Here is a 25,608-nt window from a genome sequence, read left to right as displayed (position 1 = left end):
CAAATGAAGAGCAGTGTGGTGGCTCAGTAATTTGCTGCCACATGGCAGCTGTACGTTTACTCCTTATTCAACCCCTATGGTGGGAGGCTACAACAGGCTGTGCCAACAGTTCACTTTATTCATGTGGATTCAGCATAGTGCTCAATGTGCATCAAATTCAAGTCTTTCTTTTTGGAACTTTCTGGGGTTTTTTTTTTCTCAAATATTTTCTATCCTCTGCTGGTTAAATCCGTGGATCTGGAACCTGCAGATACGGAGTGCCAACTGTACTCAAAACAACACTCAGCCAAAGGTGATTCTATGGTTAAGAACTGGTGCAGAGTCACCAAAGAGCTACAGTTAATTAACACCTAAGCATAACAGTGGGGCCTAAACAGGCATATTACAACACACAGCTCATCATTCTTTTATGAAGAAACATATTTGGATGGTGATGATCCAAACGAGTATCATTCATCCAATCACAGCTTGGAAACAGAGCGGCATAATGTCACCTCTAAAAATAAGCATAAGGTCACTTTCATATTTTGCCCAAATATCAAAAATTACTACTCTGAAGGTGATATTAAATCGGTGTGTCAATTTCATCAAACAGAATAAGATGCCATTCCTTCCCCATCAATGGTCTGTTAAAGTTAGGGTTTAGTTTACAGCATGCGCCAAATGTTTTGCTCATTGTAATAAATCTAGAGCAGCATTTACTAGGTATATTACAGTGTACAAGGGCAGCACAGTGGCACAGTGGGTAGCGCTGCTGCCTTGCAGTAAGGAGACCAGGGTTCGTTTCCCGGGTCCTCCCTGTGTGGAGTCTGCATGTTCTCCCCGTGTCTGCGTGGGTTTCCTCCCACAGTCCAAAGACATGCAGGTTAGGTGGATTGGCGATTCTAAATTGGCCCTGGTGTGTGCTTGGTGTGTGTGTGTGTGCCCTGTGGTGGGCTGGCGCCCTGCCTGGGGTTTGTTTCCTGCCATGCGCCCAGTGTTGGCTGGGATTGGCTCCAGCAGACCACCGTGACCCTGTGGTTAGGATATAGCGGGTAGGATAATGGATGTATTACAGTATACTATTTCCAAGTGTTTTTTGTTTTATAACCATGTACTTAAGTGTTTGCTAATTATTATAAAACATCCTTCTACAATTTTAAAAAGCACATTATTACTAACCTTAATTTATGAGATTGTTCTTGTTTATTTTCATTTACTTAAGCAAAAAATGCCAGGATTCAAAGAGGCAAATGTATTAGAAGGGAGTAATAAAAGAATCAACCTATTTAAGAACAGTGCCTTTATATAAAATGCTATGCACACTCCTTTTTTATGTCTCCTACTCAGTTTTTAGTCCAGCACAAACAAACAAAACATTTTCATGTTATTTAGACCAGGAATGCGAACTTTACTTTAAAAATCTGGAATAAATAAAAACAAAATGCAAGTGAAATATAATGTGCTAAAAAAAATCAATATAGACATTAGAGATTATTTGAAATTACTGTAAAAGCATGCTTACTACTAACCATTTTGGATTAAGACCCATGATTCTTACATAATATCTTGTGAAGCTTAGTAAATGTGTGTTTTTAGAACAATTACATAACCAAGTGGTTTCTGCAAAATAGAGAGAATTAAATAAAGTGTATCAAACATTACAACCCCAAGAATTTAGCCTAATTTTCTTTACAATAAGACAAGAACATGAATGATTAATGATTAATACAAACCAGATTCCAAAAAAGTTGGGACACTAAACAAATTGTGAATAAAAACTGAATGCAATGATGTGGAGATGGCAAATGTCAATATTTTATTTGTAATAAAACGTAGATGACAGATCAAACGTTTAATCCGAGTAAATGTATCATTTTAAAGGAAAAATATGTTGATTCAAAATTTCACGGTGTCAACAAATCCCAAAAAAGTTGGGACAAGTAGCAATAAGAGGCTGGAAAAAGTAAATTTGAGCATAACGAAGAGCTGGAAGACCAATTAACACTAATTAGGTCAATTGGCAACATGATTGGGTATAAAAAGAGCTTCTCAGAGTGGCAGTGTCTCTCAGAAGCCAAGATGGGTAGAGGATCACCAATTCCCACAATGTTGCGCAGAAAGATAGTGGAGCAATATCAGAAAGGTGTTACCCAGCGAAAAATTGCAAAGACTTTGCATCTATCATCATCAACTGTGCATAACATCATCCGAAGATTCAGAGAATCTGGAACAATCTCTGTGCGTAAGGGTCAAGGCCGTAAAACCATACTGGATGCCCGTGATCTCCGGCCCTTAAACGACACTGCACCACAAACAGGAATGCTACTGTAAAGGAAATCACAGAATGGGCTCAGGAATACTTCCAGAAACCATTGTCAGTGAACACAATCCACCGTGCCATCCGCCGTTGCCAGCTGAAACTCTACAGTGCAAAGAAGAAGCCATTTCTAAGCAAGATCCACAAGCTCAGGCGTTGTCACTGGGCCAGGGATCATTTAAAATGGAGTGTGGCAAAATGGAAGACTGTTCTGTGGTCAGGCGAGTCACGATTCAAAGTTCTTTTGGAAATCTGGGACGCCATGTCATCCGGACCAAAGAGGACAAGGACAACCCAAGTTGTTATCAACGCTCAGTTCAGAAGCCTGCATCTCTGATGGTATGGGGTTGCATGAGTGCGTGTGGCATGGGCAGCTTGCATGTCTGGAAAGGCACCATCAATGCAGAAAAATATATTCAGGTTCTAGAACAACATATGCTCCCATCCAGATGTCATCTCTTTCAGGGAAGACCCTGCATTTTTCAACAAGATAATGCCAGACCACATTCTGCATCAATCACAACATCATGGCTGCGTGGAGAAGGATCCGGGTACTGAAATGGCCAGTCTGCAGTCCAGATCTTTCACCTATAGAGAACATTTGGCGCATCATAAAGAGGAAGGTGCGACAAAAAAGGCCCAAGACGATTGAACAGTTAGAGGCCTGTATTAGACAAGAATGGGAGAGCATTCCTACTTCTAAACTTGAGAAACTGGTCTCCTCGGTCCCCAGGCGTCTTTTGAGTGTTGTAAGAAGAAGGGGAGATGCCACACAGTGGTGAAAATGGCCTTGTCCCAACTTTTTTGGGATTTGTTGACACCATGAAATTCTGAATCAACATATTTTTCCCTTAAAATTATACATTTTCTCAGTTTAAACTTTTGTTCCGTGATTTATGTTCTATTCTGAATAAAATATTAGAAGTTGGCACCTACACATCATTGCATTCAGTTTTTATTCACGATTTGTATAGTGTCCCAACTTTTTTGGAATCCGGTTTGTATTTAATGGATCTTTCATTTGTATTTTCAAGTCTTTGAAGTTCCCTGGAATTTCTAAAGCATACATAAACAACTACAACACCAAGACCACCGTAGAACAATGCAGATTAAACTATAAAACATGTAATTTTCTAATCATAAGGAGCGATCCATTATAGCACAGAGATTCTAAATACATGTATATAATTTGGACTGTAGATATATCCAAAGAGAAAGGTTCATATAACTTTAAGATGCTCTTGCTCAGATACTAATAGTAAGCCTTCCAATGCAGCTTGGAAAACTTAAAAAAATATGTACGAGGTGCAGTTGGACTGCAGGCAGAATGCCAGTTTTAAATAATTTTTCATTATTGCATAAACTAAGATCTCATGATGACGAGGATTCTAAAATATCTTGATTTAGAGACAGCTGAGTGATTGTACAGCTGAGAGCTCCGGAGCAGAATCTGTGGTGCAACAGAGTCTATCGGATCAGTACCAGGGATGACCAGTCTGACTGACATTCAAAAGTAATTATAGCAACATCTCAGTAAAATATTCACCAGCAAACCCCTCCTGCGAACTTTTGAAATCCTATATACAGTGTAAGTATTGCTATAACACAGATCCAGCGTTCTGGATTTGAATCCCAAACTCAAGTTCATGTTTCGTGTTTCCTGCCTCCAGCCCTGCTATGAATATATACTGGAATTAGCAGGTTTGGGAATGTTATGTGATGTTTTTGAGATTACATATAATGCAATTTAACCTTCTAATGAAGCATTAGTTCAAGTTATACAGTAGATGGCAATGGAAAAGCTAAACAGCTAAACCCAAATGCAAATTGAAAATGTCCACCTTTACTAAAGACATTGAAGTAATAATACATACTGCTCTTCCATTGTTGTAATGTTTAAACAACTGGGGATGTATGTATGGCATAGTATACAGTAATCCCTCCTCGATCGCGGGGGTTGCGTTCCAGACCCCCCAGTGATAGGTGAAAATCCGTGAAGTAGAAACCATATGTTTGTGTGGTTATTTTTATATGTTTTAAGCCCTTATAAACTCTCCCACACTGTTTATAAATATTCCCCGCACAGTTATACAGCATAAACCCTTTGTATTCTCTTAGATATTAGGTAAGATTCATTGAAATTATGTATGTAAACACACTGTTTATATACAGTAAAACCTAAATATTATTTTAAAGATATGGAGCGTCTCCGATATCACATATGTTACAGCCATTACGATAGACAGGCCACCAGCAATAAATACGTACAATGCAGGAAAAATTGTATACGGTAAATGTGTGTACAGTGAAACTAAACGTACGTACATGTACCAAATACCGTAAGTAGAAAATTAATTATGGTTACTCACCAACAATGACACGATGACTTGTCCGATAACGATGAGTTTAATTTTACTGCACAACAAAGGAGAGCGTTACAGCCCTTCTAAAGGAGCCACTTCAGGCGACTGTGTAGCACCGCCGTTATTCTTTTTCAATCCAAATCCCTAAAGCAGATTCCATCCAGACTACTGCCTTATTACGTCCACTTACAACTCGTTTTGCACCCTGGTTAAAAGGACACTGCGGCCGTAGATCTTATATTCCTTTTCTACTTTTTAAATAAAAAGAATCGTAGCCTCATTGATGCTGTAATGGCGTCCTACAGCGGTGTAGCTTTTTCCTTCCTTCAACAAATCCAAAATGTTTACCTTTTCTGCAATCGTTAACATCTTCCATTGGTGCTTGGGCACGGCCCCTGAAGCAGTAGCAGGAGCAGATCGTTTTTGGAGCCATAATGAAGGGCTTATCTATGCACAAAGATAAACGCAAAAGAGCACAAAAGTTAACTCTTTACACAGCGAAACACGTTGATGCTGAATGAGCGAGACGAGACTTCCTAGTTAACACCACATTCAGCACACTGGAACTTAACTGCGTGCTCTGATTGGTTAGCTTCTCAGCCATCCTCCAGTAGCGTCCCTTGTATGAAATTAACTGGGCAAACCAACTGAGGAAGCATGTAGAGGAAGTAAAAAGACCTATTGTCCGCAGAACCCGCGAAGCAGCAAAAAATCCGCGTTATATATTAGTTATGCTTACATATAAAATCCGCGATAGAGTGAAGCCGCAAAAGTCAAAGCGCGATATAGCGAGGGATTACTGTAGTACTAAAGGTTATTTGCTATGCAGAGGTCCAGGGAAACAGAGCTGCCAACTGCAAATCTGATTCAATTTCTGAAGTCAACGCTCAACCAAGAAATGAATAGAAGACACATCACTAGTCTTCTACCTTACAATATTAAGTTTAAACATAAACTGAGTCCTGCTTATCTGGAATAATAGGCAAGTTTCGTGGAATCCATGAAATAGCACAAATAAAAAGGGTTTTATGTACCATATAAGTGAGGGATGAAAGCAATACTAGTAAGATTTGTTACAAACTATTTAAAATAACATCACCACCAATTGTATGATGCACAATTAATTTTATAAGAACTAAATCCCTTTTAATTGGTACATTTGGTCCTAAAAGATCAGATTCCACCATTCTGCTAACATGCCTTAATGAATCAGTAAAGGCAGTGAGATTACAAAAGGATTTCCTCTGTGTGTATACTTGTCTGGAAAATTAAAACCTGATGAAAATTGTACTCGTAAATTAAAAACACACAAACCAAAAGTGTTCAGAATTTTTACCATTAAAATGCATATTATAACTGAGATTAAGCTTTAAATAATTACCACCTATTTAAATTACAAGAAAATGGAAATTAACCAAACAATATTATAGAACTTTTGAAAATTCAGGATTCATAACACAACTAGTCCATGATGAGGAATAAACTTGAGAACAGAGTCATGTACAGTAATCCCTCCTTTATCGCGGGGGTTTGCTTTCCAGAACCCCCCAGCGAAAGGTGAAAATCCGTGAAGTAAAAACCATATGTTTATATGGTTATTTTAATATATATACTGCTCAAAAGAATTAAAGGAACACTTTTTAATCAGAGTATAGCATAAAGTCAATGAAACTTCTGGGATATTAATCTGGTCAGTTAAGTAGCAGAGGGGGTTGTTAATCAGTTTCAGCTGCTGTGGTGTTAATGAAATTAACAACAGATGCACTAGAGGGGCAACAATGAGATGACCCCCAAAACAGGAATGGTTTAACAGGTGGAGGCCACTGACATTTTCCCTCCTCATCTTTTCTGACTGTTTCTTCACTAGTTTTGCATTTGGCTACAGTCAGTGTCACTACTGGTAGCATGAGGTGATACCTGGACCCTACAGAGGTTGCACAGGTAGTCCAACTTCTCCAGGATGGCACATCAATACGTGTCATTGCCAGAAGGTTTGCTGTGTCTCCCTGCACAGTCTCAAGGGCATGGAGGAGATTCTAGGAGACAAGCAGTTACTCTAGGAGAGCTGGAGAGGGCCATAGAAGGTCCATAACCCATCAGCAGGACCAGTATCTGCTCCTTTGGGCAAGGAGGAACAGGATGAGCACTGCCAGAGCCCTACAAAATGACCTCCAGCAGGCCACTGGTGTGAATGTCTCTGACCAAACAACCAGAAAGACTTCATGAGGGTGACCCAAGGGCCCCATGTCCTCTAATGGGCCCTGAGCTCACTGCCCAGCAGCATGCAGCTCGATTGGCATTCGCCATAGAATACCAGAATTGGCAGATGCACCACTGGTGCCCTGTGCTTTTACAGATGAGAGCAGGTTCACCCTGAGCACGTGACAGAAGTGAAAGGGTCTGGAGAAGCCATGGAGAACATTATGCTGCCTGTAACATCATTCAGCATGAGCAGTTTGGTGGTGGGTTAATGATTGTCTGGGGAGGCATATCCATGGAGGGTCACACAGACCACTACAGGCTTGACAAAGGCACCTTGGCTGCCATTAGGTATCAGGATGAAATCCTTGGACCCATTGTCAGACCCTATGCTGGTACAGTGGCTCCTGGTGCACGACAATTCCTGGCCTCATGTGGTGAGAGTATGCAGGCAGTTCCTGGAGGATGAAGGAATTGATACCATTGACTGGCCACCACACTTTCCTGACCTAAATCCAATAGAACACCTCTGGGACATTATGTTTTGGTCCATCCAATGCCACCAGGTTGCACCTCAGACTGTCCAGGAGCTCAGTGATGCCCTGGTCCAGATCTGGGAGGAGATCCCCCACAACACCATCTGTCATCTCATTAGAAGCATGCACCGATGTTGTCAGGCATGTATACAAGAACACAGGGGCCATACAAAGTGCTGCGTACAATTTTGAGTTGCTGCAATTCAAGTTTGGCAAAATGGACTAGCCTGCCACATCATTTTTTCACTCTGATGTTTGGGGCGCCTTTGAATTCAGGGCTCTGTAGGTTGATCATTTTCATTTCCATCAAACGATGTGGCATCCTTTCGTTCCTAACACATTACCCAGTCTATATCAGTATAGATATCCAGGAGGATTTCTTTTTCCCATTGAGATCTGATGTGTTTTCAAAGTGTTCCTTTAATTTTTTTGAGCAGTTTATTAAGCCCTTATAAACTCTCCCACACTCCCGCACAGTTATACAGCATAAACCCTTTGTATTCTCTTAGATATTAAGTAAGATTCGTTGAAATTATGTATGTAAACACACTGTTTATATACAGTAAAACCTAAATATTATTTTAAAGATATCGAGCATCTCTTATATCACATATGTTACAGCCATTACGATAGACAGATCGTTTTGAAGCCATAATGAAGGGCTTGACTATGCACAAAGATGAAAACAAAAGTTAACTCTTTACACAGCAAAACACGTTGATACCGAATGAGCGAGACGAGACTTCCTGGTTAACGCAGCGCAATCGAATTCCGCGCTCCATCGCTGAGCCAATCAGCACACTGGAACTTAACTGTATGCTCTGATTTGGTAGCTTCTCAGCCATCCTCCAGTAGCGTCCCTTGTATGAAATCAATTGGGCAAACCAACTGAGGAGTCATGTACCAGAAGTAAAAGGACCCAATGTCCGCAGAAACCCGTGAACCAGTGAAAAATCTGTGTTATATATTTAGATATGCTTACATATAAAATCCACGATAGAGTGAAGCCGCAAAATCCTAAGCGTTATATAGCGAGGGATTACTGTATACTCGTTTTATACAACCTTCAGTGACTGCACCAACCCAGACATTCAAAAGATACAGACATCACTTACTATTATCCAAATGTATCCCCATGCTGGCGTGTAATTCTTTCTTTACAGCTACACAAGTGGTTAAATCAAATTGAAAATATACTAGCAAAAGAGTAAAGGTTAGCACACATCATGGCAAGAAGTAACCTACTTCTTCTCATGGATGATATATGAAACTTTGACAACAAATACCTCAAATACCTGCTGTAGCTGGGATCAGGGTTTTTTAAATAGCTATAAGCACGTCAGGAAAAACAGTGTGACCGGGTGAGGCCACAGATTAAGAAATCACAAAGCAATAACCCCGCTTACAACAGCTTTCAGGATAAAGGATTATGTTCTATTGCCAGTAAAGCAAGACATCCTTAAGTACATATTACAAGAGACTATTTTCAAGTTTGTGACATTTTCAAAAATTAAAAGCAGATTAAAATAGTAGTGTAGGTATCAGTGCAATTACAAGAAACTGAAATAAGTAAAAATGCTACAGTATATCCAATGCACTAAAGATGTCTTGAGCAAGGACTCAGCAAATGCTTGTTTTTGCCACCAAAATACCTTTGCAGCCCTTGAAGAGGAGAGATTTAAATTTGTATTAAAAGAGTTATTTCAATAGAGACTTTCTACGATAGTGAAAACAACAGAAACATGGTTAAGGGCAGAGGTTTCAAGCTTTAAGGCAATAATTTTACTGCTGATCAATTGGAAAGGTTTTCATAGTGGCTTCTAACAGTCCGAGAATGAAGTATTAATCTCACCTTCTTGTACAGTAAAACTAAACTTCTAAGACACAACGGCAACACTTTAGTTTAGGTACTGCAAAAATGCACCCATTACTTACATACTGTTACATAACAAGACCTTAACAAAGGCTTTAATTTGGTGTTCATAACACTTACAAAGCATCAGTAACATGGTTATTCATTCTTGTACAGTGTGGCATTTCATATGCTGGTAAAATTACTTCTGAATATGAAAGATTCACAGGCCATAAACTGAAGTATGCAGTATCAAGAGAAATGAGTCTTGCCTCTGATTGTTCCAAACTGAAGTTATTTTAGTAGACCATATTGATCAGATGAATGACCACTTTTGTACTGCTCATACTGTCTGAACACCAAAAGAAGCTTTGCTAAGGTCTTGTTACATAATAGTAAAGGAGTAATGGATGCATTTTTGCAGTACCTAAACTAAAGTGCTGCTGACAACATAGAGACATTACAATTTTTTTCACACACCATTGAGGGGAATAAAACTCTCTTTTTGTATCTGAAAGAAAGAACGTACCCTTAGTTGCATACGCTTCAGCAATCATGGACAATCTATACACTGGAATGCCAACAAGTTGGAGGTCATCAAGAGCGGCTTTGGAGTAAATGCTGAGGGCATCCCTGTATTCTCCTTCAATGTAGTTTAACTTCGCAAGCAACAAATTGGCTTCTTGCATATATTCAGGCTTAAAACAAACAGAAGTAAAAAAAAAAAAAAAATACATTAAATCAAATGGAAAGTTTTTAATGTTTGAGATTAACATGCATATATTAACTTGTTCAAATGCTTTATAAATACCCAATTTACTTCTTAGTATCACCCTCTACAAAAATATTATTCAACTTCTGTATGCACATAAGGCAAACAAAATAAAATTACTAAATCTGTTTTTGTTTGATGGAAAAAGCTTACAAAAAAAAAACTTTTGAGGCACTTACAGTAACATTCATCATATGGGAAACCTTACTGCTTTAATGATACTTAAATCCTAGCCTGAAAATTAGTTTTAGACTCAAAGCTAGGGCCATACGTAAAGATGAAAGTCCTAACCAATGTTCTCTGTTTTGAATTAATGATGGCCTCTACTGTTGTTTCACAGAAATTACAAAGCCAGATATCTATCCATCATCTAAATACAAAGAGGCAACACAAGAAAGAAGCTTAAAGTCAACATACAGTTGTGCTTGAAAGTTTGTGAACCCTTTAGACTTTTCTATATTTCTGCATAAATATGACCAAAAACATCATCAGATTTTCACTCAAGTCCTAAAAGTAGATAAAGAGAAACCAGTTAAACAAATGAGACAAAAATATTATACTTGGTCATTTATTTATTAAGGAAAATGATCGAATCTATACTAATAAAAGGCAAAGCCCGCCCTCACTCACTCACTCACTCACTGACTCATCACTAATTCTCCAACTTCCCGTGTGGGTGGAAGGCTGAAATTTGGCAGGTTCATTCCTTACAGCTTCCTTACAAAAGTTGGGCAGGTTTTATATCGAAATTCTACGCGTAATGGTCATAACTGGAAGCAGTTTTTCTCCATTTACTGTAATGGAGATGAGCTTCAACGCCGTGGCGGAGTTTCGTGTGACATCATCACGCCTCCCACGTAATCCCGCAGCACATAGAAAATCAGGAAGACCTCAAAAAAGCGCTGAAGAAAACATATAATTGAGAAGGCAGCGAAACAATAAGAAGCGGCGAGTGACATATACAACCATATTGATGAGTTCTGCTACTTCGGAAACAAAGCACGATGTAAACCTACACTTTAAATTAAGTTTATAGACAGGCTGCGCTGGCGTTTGTAATTTAGTGCCTGCCCATATAAGGCCGTCCGTCAGCGGCAATCCAATAGCAAACTCCCACTAAATATTCACGGGTGAAGGACTGTGCTTATGCAGAGGAAGATGAGATGGTCAGGTGGTGTTTGGCACAAACTCAGCGAAACTGCGAGAGAAAGTTTTAAGTGCCAGGACTAAGGTAACATTAAATAAAGCTATGGACATAGCACGAGATGGCACCAGCACAGCTGGGAACCTTCGATGCATGTACACCGAGTGGCTCACGTGAACTGGCGCGTGCACAGATAAAAGCAACAGTTCCAAAGAGCTGAACAAAACCGAATTACACAATTGAAAAGGCAGCAAAAATATGAAGCGTCTGATAAGCATATTCATAAATGCAGCTACTGTGGAAACAAAGCACACGGTGGAAAAAGTCAATGTCCCGCTAAAGGAAGACAGTGTAAAAAACCCGTGCATGCAGTGTGTCAGGTCTCAGATAAAGAAGAAGACGAGCTGTTTATTGATGCAGTAAGAAACGAATCGATGAATGAAACCTGTCATCTTTACAGCGATTGACAAACACGGAATGTAACTTGAACACAACACATCCTACAAATACGAACCTGATTGAAAGAAATAATGATAATCAAATCCTTGATGACAGCAACACTCAGTAACACTCACAAAACAAATACTGTATATTGACAGTCATGTTACGTTATTTTTAAAATGTTCCCTTTTCTTTTCTACCTTTTTAACACACTACTTCTCGCTGCGATCGCGGTATATATATATATATATATATATATATATATATACCCGATCTACATACTCGAATAATGGATACTTTATTCGCCATCAATGATTGTTTTGGTAAAGCCATACTCAGTGTATTCATTAGATGAACGGTAAAAAGTAAGAGCGAGGGAGGATGACTCATTGAGGCATGCAGGCTGTAGTCTTGCGTCAACTCTATCTGAATTGCGATCACATTTGAAAAAATATATCTTTTCAAGTTCTATTTAGTCCATATGTGTCAAACTCAAGGGCAGGGCCACATCCGCCCGGCGTAATTATATCCGGCCCGAGATCATTTTATATACTGTATTATTGTTATTAATGGCCCGGGTATATGAAGCGCTGGTAACACAATAAACTACAGATCCCATAATGCAGCGCTTCAGCTGCCTTGCCGAACACTTACCACGTTAATCAAGTCTACCTTATGATGCTGCAAGTTATTGCGAAGCTAGAGTTATTGCACTGAGTTTGCACGGCGCTTTGGTGACTTTGAAGAACAAAAAGTCCGTCTACATGCGGCTCGAACCTTGTGCATGTTTGGTAGCACATATCTGTGTGAGAAGCTCTTCTCAGTGATAAAGACTAACAAAACAGCACACAGGAGTCACCTCACTGATGAGCACCTGCAATCCATCCTGAGAATCTCCACAACACAGAACCTCACACCAAACAGAAACGAACTTGTGGCCAAAAAAAGATGCCAGGCGTCCAGCTCTAAAATGACATATGAGCAAAGACAACTGAATGATTTGATTTGTTATTGCACGTAAGAGCGGAGTCAACCGTTTAACAAACAGCGTATTGCACTGATCTGAAATAGCTGTGTGTGTATATATGTAGATATGTATGTATATGTATATATATGTTTATATGTGTGTGTGTATGTATATATAGATATGTATATATATATGTTTATGTGTGTGTGTGTAAATATATATCTATATATATATGACAACAACACTCAACACTCACAACAGTGACAAAACAATTACATTGACAATCAGGTTACGTTATTTTCAAAATGTTTCCTTTTCTTTTCATTGCTTCTTTAACACACTACTTCTCCGCTGAGCTGGTATTTTGTTATACTATATAAAAGAAAAAGGCAACTTTCCTTTCTTTACACCTTTTTCCTTTTATCCCAAACCAAAGCCTTTCTCTCTTAACACTGCAGAGGACACAAAACTAATTTTCTTTAAATGCCGGTAAGGCACATTACCAGAGGCACAAATTTGAACGTTCACATAGAAAATGTAATTTCAATGTACCTGTACTTCTTAAAACGTTAATGTTTTACTGTTTAATAACTTATAGACTATAATTTATTATTTTTCCCTTGCACTCAGTGAACAAACCTATACACACACATATAGACACATACAAACATACACACAAGTATATGTATGTGTATATATATACACACACATACATACATACATACATACACACATATATATAATTGTGTGTGTGTATGTATGTATGTGTGTGTATATATGATGTAGATAGGTATGTATGTGCGTGTGTATAGTGTGTGTATATGTAGATATGTATATAGATATGTAGATATGAAGATATATATGTATGTGTGTGTGTGTGTGTGTGTGTATATATGACAGCAGCAATCCAAGCTGTGAGAAAACACTAAAAAGCAGGTGTGTCAGACGTTGTGGTACATTTTCTGATGCAGCTACCGAAAACAACTTCGTGACGCTGACGCCAAATACACAAAACAATTACTTTGACAATCATGTTACATTATTTTTAAAATGTTTCCTTTTCTTTCTCTTTCCTTCTTTAACACACTACTTCTCCGCTGCCAAGCGGGTATATATATATAGATAGATAGAGAAATATATATATAGATAGATATGAGAACAACACTCATATCAATGACAAAACAATTACATTAACAACCATGTTACGTTAGTTTTAAAATTTTTCCTTTTCTTTTTCGTACCTTCTTTAAAACACTACTTCTCCGCTGCGAAGCGCGGGTATTCTGCTAGTATTACATATTTGTGAGTGGCAAAAATATGTGAACCTCACGGATGATCAGTTAGTTTGAAGGTGAAATTCGAGTCCGGTGTTTTCAATCAATGGGATGCCAATCAGGTGTGAGTGGGCACCCTGAGTTATTTAAAGAACAGGATCTATCAAAGTCTGCTCTTCACATCACATGTTTGTGGAAGTGTATCATGGCACGAACAAAGGAGATTTCTGAGGACCTCACAAAAAGAGATGTTGATGCTCATCAGGCTGGAAAAGGTTACAAAACCATCTCTAAAGAGTTTGGACTCCACCAATCCACAGTCAGACAGATTGTGTACAAATGGAGGAAATTCAAGACCATTGTTACCCTCCTCAGGAGTGGTCGACCAACAAAGATCACCCCAAGAGCAAGGCGTGTAATAGTCGGTGAGGTCACAAAGGACCACAGGGTAACTTCTAAGCAACTGAAGGCCTCTCTCACATTGGCTAATGTTCATGTTCATGAGTCCACCATCAGGAGAACACTGAACAACAATGGTGTGCATGGCAGGGTTGCAAAGAGAAAGCCACTGCTCTCCAAAAAAAACACTGCTGCCTGTCTGCAGTTTGCTGAAGATCACGTGGACAAACCAGAAGGCTATTGGAAGAATGTTTTGTGGATGGATGAGACCAAAATAGAACTTTTTGGTTTAAATGAAAAGCGTTATGTTTGGAAAAAGGAAAACCCCGCATTGCAGGATAAGAACCTTATCCCATCTGTGAAACGTGGTGGTGGTAGTATCATGGTTTGAGCCTGTTTTGCTGCATCTGGGCCAGGACGGCTTGCCTTCATTGATGGAACAATGAATTCTGAATAATATCAGAGAATTCTAAAGGAAAATGTCAGGACATCTGTCCATGAACTGAATCTCAAGAGAAGGTGGGTCATGCAGCAAGACAACGACCCTAAGCACACAAGTCGTTCTACCAAAGAATGGTTAAAGAAGAATAAAGTGAATGTTCTGGAATGGCCAAGTCAAAGTCCTGACCTTAATCCAATCGAAATGTTGTGGAAGGACCTGAAGCGAGCAGTTCATGTGAGGAAACCCACCAACATCCCAGAGTTGAAGCTGTTCTGTACAGAGGAATGGGCTCAAATTCCTCCAAGCCGGTGTGCAGGAATGATCAAAAGTTACCGGAAATGTTTAGTTGCAGTTATTGGGGGTCACACCAGATACTGAAAGCAAAGGTTCACATACTTTTGCCACTCACAAATATGTAATATTCGATCATTTTCCTTAATAAATAAATTACCAAGTAGAATATTTTTGTCTCGTTTGTTAAACTGGTTTCTCTTTATCTACTTTTAGAACTTGAGTGAAAATCTGATGATGTTTTAGGTCATATTTATGCAGAAATATAGAAAATTCTAAAGGGTTCACAAACTTTCAAGCACAACTGTAAAGATCTTGAACAAAACACAGTAATAACATTTTTTCTTAACGGATTGCTGATTTTTTTTTATTTTGTTCATTTTCTTGATCCCAAACTGGCTCAACTGTGAATTATACCTTACACTTTAACAGATCATTTAAATTGTTATCAGATGTGTTCTGTAAGAATAAATGACAAATGGCACACAAACGGAATCATAATTAAAACAAGACAAAGCAACTCAAAATTAAGTAGTTCAGGTAAAAGCAAATAATAGTGAACTAAACAATGGCATCCAGAAACAAGATTAAGTAAATGACTTATTAGTTTCAGCAAAAATAACTACATTACAACAGAGCATACTTTTAGAAATGCATCAAATATCTCCTCTTTCAAAAATGTATGCAATGACTATACATTTTAATTAACATTTACTAGACAAATGTCCTGTCCAGGGTTGATTCCCATCTTATGTTCAAAGCTGTAACGATAGGCACGGATTCTAAGCCACCCTCACACGCAAAACCAGATTAGAAAATGGACAGCTACAGTAGGTGGAATATTTCAAGGAGGTTGACACAGAATCAGTTTCTTAGGGGAATCACACTGGTAGACAAACACTTGGGATGAGGGAGAAATCGCTACATTATAGGACTGAAATATTTTTTCTCATGATACATCATCAATGCAAGTATCTGTATTTTTTTTGTGTTATTGTTAGATATTTAGCAGGAATTGTATTGGTACTTGCGTAAGAAAATACAGAATGTCTGCATAAATGCAGATTTTGATATAAAATGCTCTGTCCATATTTTTCTGGAGTTGTTGGGTTCATTTTAGTTTTCAATTTGGGGAAAGAACGAACTTGAAATGCCACATACAATTCTAACACATTTCCTTAAAAAACTACGACCGTGTCTCCCCACCAGATGACGGGAGCACGTAAAGGCTACGTCCCCTATTTCACTCCTTACTCCTTTCATTCACAAACCGTTGTGAGAATATTGTGTACATGAAACTTCAGCTGATGTCGCTCCTCAGTTTCAGCTGCCAAAGTATGTGTCTGTGACACAAGCCTTTCCTGAGCTGCCAAAAAAGTTTATTCTTATATAAAAAAGAAAACAACAAGTAATCAGATGTTCATCACAGAACGTTTTGTCCCTAAAGTTAATTACTATGACATTTTCATAATTTCTAATGTATTTTGTTTATGAACACTACTGGTGAAAAGTTTTTAAAAAGTTCTAAACCTTTTGACCAGTAGTGTATAAAACACTAAAAAAATTTACTGTGACAAGAGCATTTTAATATCAACATATATGTATGCAGTGTAAAGGAAATTATCTACTTGAATAGTGAAAGAGAGTCTGTTTCAATTGCATTGTTCACTAGATATGCCTTACATCCCTCTTTCTTTGTGCGTCTTGTTATCTTTCATCTTCAGACATTCCAGCTCTGTTTTGAACAACGTGATGCACAGACGTATGCCGTACACTTAACTATCTTATTCTGGCCACTTCCTTTTGCTCAAAGGACATTACCACCTTCTTGTGGACGACGGACTGACACGTCTTATCATTTCATCTATATATACAGAGACAGATTGTTCTCTACATTTATTAGATGTAAAACCAGTTTTTTATATATGTACTGTACACTCATGTATACTGTTACGGCTTGCCTAAAAGATGGCATTAATTTGTCAATCTGATAAATGGTTTAATTTATGTTTCTAGCTCTTTTCACAGTCTATAGGAGAACATGCAAACTCCATGCAGGGAGGACCCGGGAAGCGAACCCGGGTCTCCTAACTGTGAGGCAGCAGTGCTACCCACTGTGCCACCGTGCGACCCTATTGTAATCGTTTTAGTTAGCAAATAAAAAGTGTCATTTTGCTTGACTTCTCATTGCTACATCTAAGGTATTTAGTTTAATTTATCTGCAGAGTTGTGGATGGTATGGTGTGGATTTGTTTGTTGTTATATTGCTTTTATTTTCATTTTATATAATATTGTGCTAACGTTTTGCTGTTATTATAATCTTACACTAACACCCACATGTGAAATAATAGATAAAAAGTGTGGCACTCTGCCCTTTTGGATCTGAACAACTCAGTAATAAATATTGTAGCAATGTCATCTCATAGAACCTAAAAGCCGAGTGAAAATCTGGCTCATCCTCCGCTAAGTCTTAAGTGTTCAGGATTTCTTCACAGATACTGGTTAGCTCTTGCAGTTCAAATAAAATAAATTTTATTTTATAGTATTGAATATCCAATATTACCTGCTGTCTTAACAGCACTTACAGAATTTCAAAAGATCTCTGGTCTCAGAGTTAATCTGAATAAAAGTGTACTCTTTCCAGTGAATTCTGAAGCATATAATATTAGATTAGACACCCTACCTTTTATCATTGCAGAACAGTTTAAATACCTCGGGGTAAACATTACAAGTAAACATAAAGCTCTTTATCAACAAAATTTTGCCGTCTGAATGAAAAAAATTAAGCAAGACTTGCATAGATGGTCAACCCTTCATCTCACTCTAGCTGGAAGAATTAACACTGTTAAGATGAATATTCTTCCTAAGCTCCTTTTTTTATTTCAAAACATTCCAATATACATCAATAAATTATTTTTTAAGCAATTACTGTACATTCAACAATAACCTCATTTATTTGGAACTCAAACATCCACGTATCCAAAGAGCGACCCTACAAAGACCTAAGGTAGAAGGTGGCATGGCTCTACCTAGCTTTCAGTTTTATTACTGGGCAGCAAACATACAAGCTATAAAAACCTGGACACAAATTGATGAACATAAACAGGCCTGGTCCGCAACAGAAGTAAAATCCTGCAGTACTTCTTTATATTCCCTGCTTTGTGCCCCAATAAATGCAAGTTATCGGCAATATACTAATAACCCAATTGTGCTTCACTCACTCAGAATATGGAACCAATGTAGAAAGCATTTTAAGATAGAGAAGCGTTTATCTGTGGCACCTCTGCAAGAGAACCACTTCTTTCAACCTTTGCAAACATATGCAGTTTTTAATATCTGGAAAAAATTTGGGATTAAATTGCTTAGAGATCTTTATATAGACAACATCTTTGCATCCTATGAACAATTACATTCCAAATTTAACATTCCAGCTACACATTTCTTTCACTATCTTCAAATTAGGAACTTTGTTAAACAGAACCTGCCCGATTTTCCTCATCTTGAACCCTCATCTATGTTGGAAAAAATATTGCTCAATTTCAAGGACTCAGACACCATCTCTGCAATATATAAAATTATTTTACAGTACCTCTCTTTCAAAAATCCAAGAAGACACTGGGACAAAGATCTCTTAATCAATATATCAGAAAAGGAATGGAAAATAGCAATGCAGAGAATTCACTCGAGTTCCATATGCGCAAAGCATACAATTATTCAACTCAAAATTATATATCGTGCACATCTGTCTCACCTAAAACTCTCCAAAATGTTTCCAGGGCAGGACCCAACCTGCGAACGCTGCAACCAAGTCCCAGCCTCACTTGGTCACATGTTTTGGTCCTGCACCAAATTAACATTATTCTGGACAAAAATTTTTAATTACCTTTTAGACAGCCTTGGTGTCACAATCCCTCCTAACCCACTAACAGCTGTGTTTGGGGTTCTTCCAGATGGGTTTAAAGTAGAGAAGGACAAACAAACTGTGATTGCATTCAATACACTCCTGGCACGCAGACTTATCTTGCTAAACTGGAAGAATCCTAACGCTCCTCTTTTAAGTCAGTGGGAAACCGATGTGTTATAGTATTTTAAATTGGAAAAAGTCAAATACTCAGTTACAGGATCTGTACAGATTTTTTTTCAAAACATGGCAGGATCTAATCAGTGATATTTTAGAATAAGCTCTTAAAGCACAGAGGAAACAATTATTTCTGCATGTCTTTTTCGTCTCCATTCATCTCTATTGGCTTATCAAAGTCATCAATGTAGGTATGTTTACAAGCCTTAAGCTTTACACCGTTGGCCTTGCTCTCTCTCTCGGGTGGTGGTCGACTTGTTCTCAATCCTACTTTTTTGTAAAAATTGATTGATTTGTACGGAATGATTACAATAAAATTAATTAAAAAAAAAAAAAGAATATCCAATACTGCATGGTGTGTGTGTGTGTGTGTGTGTGCGCATATGCAAGTGTGCCCTAGGAAAGACTGTCACTTATTGACAGTAAAGGGAAATGGTTGCTCTGCTTTCCTTTGCTTACAAAAGGTGGAAAGGGGCGTTTATTTGTGCATTTCTGTCCATTGACCAAATGGCACAACAATTGCCAGTTTCTTGCAGGCCGTTCCATAATTTCTTCACCATTTTTTCCAGTCACCCACCTAATACCTGTGCCATGCTAAATCATTTAACTATGTCTGTCCATTATTGAAAACTGCTTTGTCCAGTACTTAATTAATGCAAGCTAAAGTCAATTCCAGAAGCAATGGAGGTTAAGGCATGTGTGAACAAGGCTGGGATGTAGGTCTATCACAGAGCACTTTCATGCCAGCAGCCACAGTTACACATATTGTACCCCAGTATAGTAGCTAATCTTTAAAGCCTGATTTTGCATAATACATAATTCAAGATGTTATATGCTTAGAAATACTGCTCTGAAAGATGTTAACTATTTTCAAAGTGTCCATTATTTCAACTGGTAGTACTCATACAGTGGAGGAAATAATTATTTGACCCTCACTGATTTTGTAAGTTTGTCCAATGACAAAGAAATGAAAAGTCTCAGAACAGTATCATTTCAATGGTAGGTTTATTTCAACAGTGGCAGATTGCACATCAAAAGGAAAATCGAAAAATAACTTTAAATAAAAGATAGAAATTGATTTGCATTTCATTGAGGGAAATAAGTTTTGAACCCCTACCAACCATTAAGAGTTCTGGCTCCCACAGAGTGGTTAGACACTTCTACTCAATTAGTCACCCTCATTAAGGACACCTGTCTTAACTAGTCACCTGTATAAAAGACACCTGTCCACAGAATCAATCAATCAAGCAGACTCCACACTCTACAACATGGGAAAGACCAAAGAGCTGTCCAAGGATGTCAGAGACAAAATTGTAGACCTGCACAAGGCTGGAATGGGCTACAAAACCATTAGCAAGAAGCTGGGAGAGAAGGTGACAACTGTTGGTGCGATTGTTCAAAATGGAAGGAGCACAAAATGACCATCAATCGACCTCGCTCTGGGGCTCCATGCAAGATCTCACCTCGTGGGGTGTCAATGGTTCTGAGAAAGGTGAAAAGAATCCTAGAACTACACGGGAGGAGTTAGTTAATGACCTCAAATTAGCAGGGACCACAGTCACCAAGAAAACCATTGGAAACACATTACACCGCAATGGATTAAAATCCTGCAGGGCTCGCAAGGTCCCCTGCTCAAGAAGGCACATGTGCAGGCCCGTCTGAAGTTTGCCAATGAACACCTGAATGATTCAGAGAGTGACTGGGAGAAGGTGCTGTGGTCTGATGAGACCAAAATAGAGCTCTTTGGCATTAACTCAACTCGCTGTGTTTGGAGGAAGAAAATGCTGCCTATGACCCCAAAACACCGTCCCCACCGTCAAGCATGGGGGTGGAAACATTTTGCTTTGGGGTGTTTTTCTGCTAAGGGCACAGGACAACTTAATCGCATTAACGGAAAATGGACGGAGCCATGTATCGTGAAATCCTGAGCGACAATCTCCTTCCCTCTGCCAGGAAACTGAAAATGGGTCGTGGATGGGTGTTCCAGCACGACAATGACCCAAAACATACAGCAAAGGCAACAAAGGAGTGGCTCAAGAAGAAGCACATTAAGGTCATGGAGTGGCCTAGTCAGTCTCGGACCTTAATCCAATAGAAAACCTATGGAGGAGCTCAAGCTCAGAGTAGCACAGAGACAGCCTCGAAACCTTAGGGATTTAGAGATGATCTGCAAAGAGGAGTGGACCAACATTCCTCCTAAAATGTGCAAACTTGGTCATCAATTACAAGAAACGCTTGACCTCTGTGCTTGCAAACAAGGGTTTTTCCACTAAGTATTAAGTCTTTTTGTTAGAGGGTTCAAAACTTATTTCCCTCAATGAAATGCAAATCAATTTCTATCTTTTATTTAAAGTTATTTTTCGATTTTCCTTTTGATGTGCAATCTGCCACTGTTGAAATAAACCTACCATTGAAATGATACTGTTCTGAGACTTTTCATTTCTTTGTCATTGGACAAACTTACAAAATCAGTGAGGGGTCAAATAATTATTTCCTCCACTGTATTAATCTCTATATATAATCTTCATTTGGATCTTGATCTTTGTTTGTCCGCGAATGAATTAGAAGAAGCAGCACTAGATGGCAGTAGAGAGACAGCTAAAACATAGGCATTGCATTAAGAATCTCCTCCAGGCTTATACTACTGAAGACTGTAGTACGCCAGTCACACCTCAAAACACAGACATTCAAACTAAACAGATTGTTGTGCTTTAAATTAACTAAAGAGATCTTCATTTAGATCTTGATCTTTGTTTGTCTGCAAATTCCACACATATGTAGACCACCTTTCAGTTTAGTACGTTGTTGTTACTCACGGATGTCAACAATGTGCCAGAATAACAAAAGGGGTGGTGGACAGTGTTACGCTGATTAGCTCCTGAGGCCTGGTTAGAGAATGAGATTGTCGAAGATAAAAGGTACATGCCTACGTAACATATGAATGAAAGAAAGACAGTGGGTAAAATGAATGACAATGTAACAGCACGTTCCGGGAATTATTATCGTTACATTGTAGCGGGCGAGTGCTGCGCGTCTCTCAGTTGTAACGTGCCTTGCTCACATGTCAGTGAAGTGATCCCTATTTATGCTTTAAAGAGCCTGGATACCTATGTGTCCCTCTTTTATAACCATTGCTCCGTGTATATTGACTTATTCTTTGGATTGCCACAAAGCAACCTGCGAGATTGGTGAAAGGTTGAGAAGACAACGTGAGAGGAAACGACAGCGTCATGAAAACGAGACGGACTGTGAACGGACAGAAACAGAAATGCTCCTACACCACCACATAATTACTATTCGGACAGTGATTCCGAGTAGGCCGTTCCTATCAAATCAATATCCAAAGGTTTTCTTTTGTAATTTTGTTTCCCTTATAAAAAATCATAATGCTGTGCGACGAAGGGCCCAGTGCACGACTGGCAGCCACGTTTAAACAGGGAGCCCTTCACAGACAACTTTAACACGCGCAACGTAGTTGGGCTCACATGGCTAGTTTATAATAAACCATTTTCTCAACTAATTCCCGTTTCCTTCAATGCCTCACATACTATCATATCTGGCTAGTTGACACCTCTAAATTAGCCTTCTATGTAAGTGTACGTGTAAGTATGCCATGTGATGAGTTGGCATTCTCTTACTTTCAGAGTTGATTTCTGGTTTACACTTCCAACTTTCTCAAGGACAGTAACAGAAAAAGAGAGTTTTGAAAATAGACCGTAGGAAAGATAATTATAATAATAACACTCCACAACATTATGCAACACTCACAAGATAAAAGACTGCCAAACATTGCCAGGATAAATAAAACTACCACAGGAAGCAATTGTTTCAGCTGCAGGGTGCGAACATTTTGCAATGATCTCTCCCCCAATATCTGAGATACCCTATCGGTTTCATCTTTTTACATCACCACTCATTATTTTTAGCATGATGTGAACTTGTCAGTGCTACTGAGGCTGATCATATTGCTTTATAATTAACTGAAGCAATCGTCTGATTATTTGCAATTAACTCTTTCCCATTCACTGTCTTTTTGCAGTGCCCGGCTCTTGCACTTGCTGTAGTTGCTATTTTGATGAAGTTATCCCTCTCAAGCTTAGAATAGGATCTTGCATTGGAAATACGTGGATAGCATTTTGACAGAATCAGAGATATTTGCCAACTTTGTACACCATGGTGAAATACCATTTCAGGAGGTGGGAAGCTTGCTATTCTCCTTGAAGGTTTATTTTTTGATATTTACCTAATAACAAATTTGTACAAAAATATATATTTAGATCAACCTGTTTGTTTTAAGTGATGGCCTCAGATGCATACTGTATAAGAATTTGTTCACTCTCTCTGCTTGCTCCATGTAGCTGGTCAAATGCACTGGTGATGCAGTCGAGCCTTTTGTGTTCAAAACAAGATTTTCACGTTATGGAATTCAACATCGGACAGCTTTGTTGTGCAAACACCTGCTTTAGCACCAGGCAATTATCTAATTTTCCTCAAACTCGATATATACTTCTAGTTGGACTAGTTTAGCGACTGCAGTTGCTGAATCTTGTTCCTTCTCAAGACTGTGACTAGGAATTACAGGGGGTGACTGATAGACAATTCCCCCATTTTGTTCCCATGATACCAAACATCATATTGCAGCACGTAATTACAGTGGTGTGAAAAACTATTTGCCCCCTTCCTGATTTCTTATTCTTTTGCATGTTTGTCACACAAAATGTTTCTGACCATCAAACACATTTAACCATTAGTCAAATATAACACAAGTAAACACAAAATTCAGTTTTTAAATGATGGTTTTTATTATTTAGGGAGAAAAAAATCCAAACCTACATGGCCCTGTGTGAAAAAGTAATTGCCCCCTGAACCTAATAACTGGTTGGTCCACCCTTAGCAGCAATAACTGCAATCAAGCGTTTGCGATAACTTGCAATGAGTCTTTGACAGCGCTCTGAAGGAATTTTGGCCCACTCATCTTTGCAGAATTGTTGTAATTCAGCTTTATTTGAGGGTTTTCTAGCATGAACTGCCTTTTTAAGGTCATGCCATAGCATCTCAATTGGATTCAGGTCAGGACTTTGACTAGGCCACTCCAAAGTCTTCATTTTGTTTTTCTTCAGCCATTCAGAGGTGGATTTGCTGGTGTGTTTTGGGTCATTGTCCTGTTGCAGCACCCAAGATCGCTTCAGCTTGAGTTGACGAACAGATGGCCGGACATTCTCCTTCAGGATTTTTTGGTAGACAGTAGAATTTATGGTTCCATCTATCACAGCAAGCCTTCCAGGTCCTGAAGCAGCAAAACAACCCCAGACCATCACACTACCACCACCATATTTTACTGTTGGTATGATGTTCTCTTTCTGAAATGCTGTGTTCCTTTTACTGCAGATGTAACGGGACATTTGCCTTCCAAAAAGTTCAACTTTTGTCTCATCAGTCCACAAGGTATTTTCCCAAAAGTCTTGGCAATCATTGAGATGTTTCTTAGCAAAACTGAGACGAGCCCTAATGTTCTTTTTGCTTAACAGTGGTTTGCGTCTTGGAAATCTGCCATGCAGGCCGTTTTTGCCCAGTCTCTTTCTTATGGTGGAGTCGTGAACACTGACCTTAATTGAGGCAAGTGAGGCCTGTAGTTCTTTAGACGTTGTCCTGGGGTCTTTTGTGACCTCTCGGATGAGTCGTCTCTGTGCTCTTGGGGTAATTTTGGTTGGCGGCCACTCCTGGGAAGGTTCACCACTGTTCCATGTTTTTGCCATTTGTGGATAATGGCTCTCACTGTGGTTCGCTGGAGTCCCAAAGCTTTAGAAATGGCTTTATAACCTTCACCAGACTGATAGATCTCAATTACTTCTGTTCTCATTTGTTCCTGAATTTCTTTGGATCTTGGCATGATGTCTAGCTTTTGGTCTACTTCTCTGTGTCAGGCAGCTCCTATTTAAGTGATTTCGTGATTGAAACAGGTGTGGCAGTAATCAGGCCTGGGGTGGCTACGGAAATTGAACTCAGGTGTGATACACCACAGTTAGGTTATTTTTTAACAAGGGGGCAATTACTTTTTCACACAGGGCCATGTAGGTTTGGATTTTTTTCTCCTAAATAATAAAACCATCATTTAAAAACTGCATTTTGTGTTTACTTGTGTTATATTTGACTAATGGTTAAATGTGTTTGATGATCAGAAACATTTTGTGTGACAAACATGCAAAAGAATAAGAAATCAGGAAGGGGGCAAATAGTTTTTCACACCACTGTATCTGAATGTTGCCTCATTTTGGTAACCGATCAACATAGAATAAGCCATAATATTATCCAATCTTTTTAATTTTTCAAAGATTGACACAGTGAACAGACATCTGTACCAGCTACAAAATTCACTGAGCCTTATATCTGTTTGAACAGTCCAAAACATTCACTTTTACAAGTCAGTAAAATTCTATCATTTGAGCAATTAGGAAGGGACTGAGTCTATAGCTGTAGAACATGCAGAAAGAAAGTTGCAGCAAAAGACGGAAACGTATCAAATCTGAGACCATCTCAAGCTGCTATACGGT

At 38.7% G+C, this 25,608-nt stretch overlaps 1 protein-coding gene across 1 annotated transcript in view; it reads right to left on the bottom strand.

Annotated features, from left to right (window-relative positions):
- ttc7b (tetratricopeptide repeat domain 7B) overlaps nucleotides 1–25,608 on the bottom strand; it is a 176,557-nt gene that overhangs the window by 132,847 nt on the left and 18,102 nt on the right. Inside the window, exon 3 of the mRNA XM_039741203.1 lies at nucleotides 9,779–9,947. Within this exon, the coding sequence (XP_039597137.1) occupies nucleotides 9,779–9,947 (169 nt within the window). The remainder of the gene's footprint in view (nucleotides 1–9,778; nucleotides 9,948–25,608) is intronic.

The sequence above is a fragment of the Polypterus senegalus genome, chromosome 18 (assembly GCF_016835505.1).
Source record: "Polypterus senegalus isolate Bchr_013 chromosome 18, ASM1683550v1, whole genome shotgun sequence".
NCBI classification, from domain to species: Eukaryota; Metazoa; Chordata; class Cladistia; order Polypteriformes; family Polypteridae; genus Polypterus; species Polypterus senegalus.
Note: the sequence above shows the minus strand (reverse complement) of the source record. Positions and strands in the feature narration are given on the sequence as shown.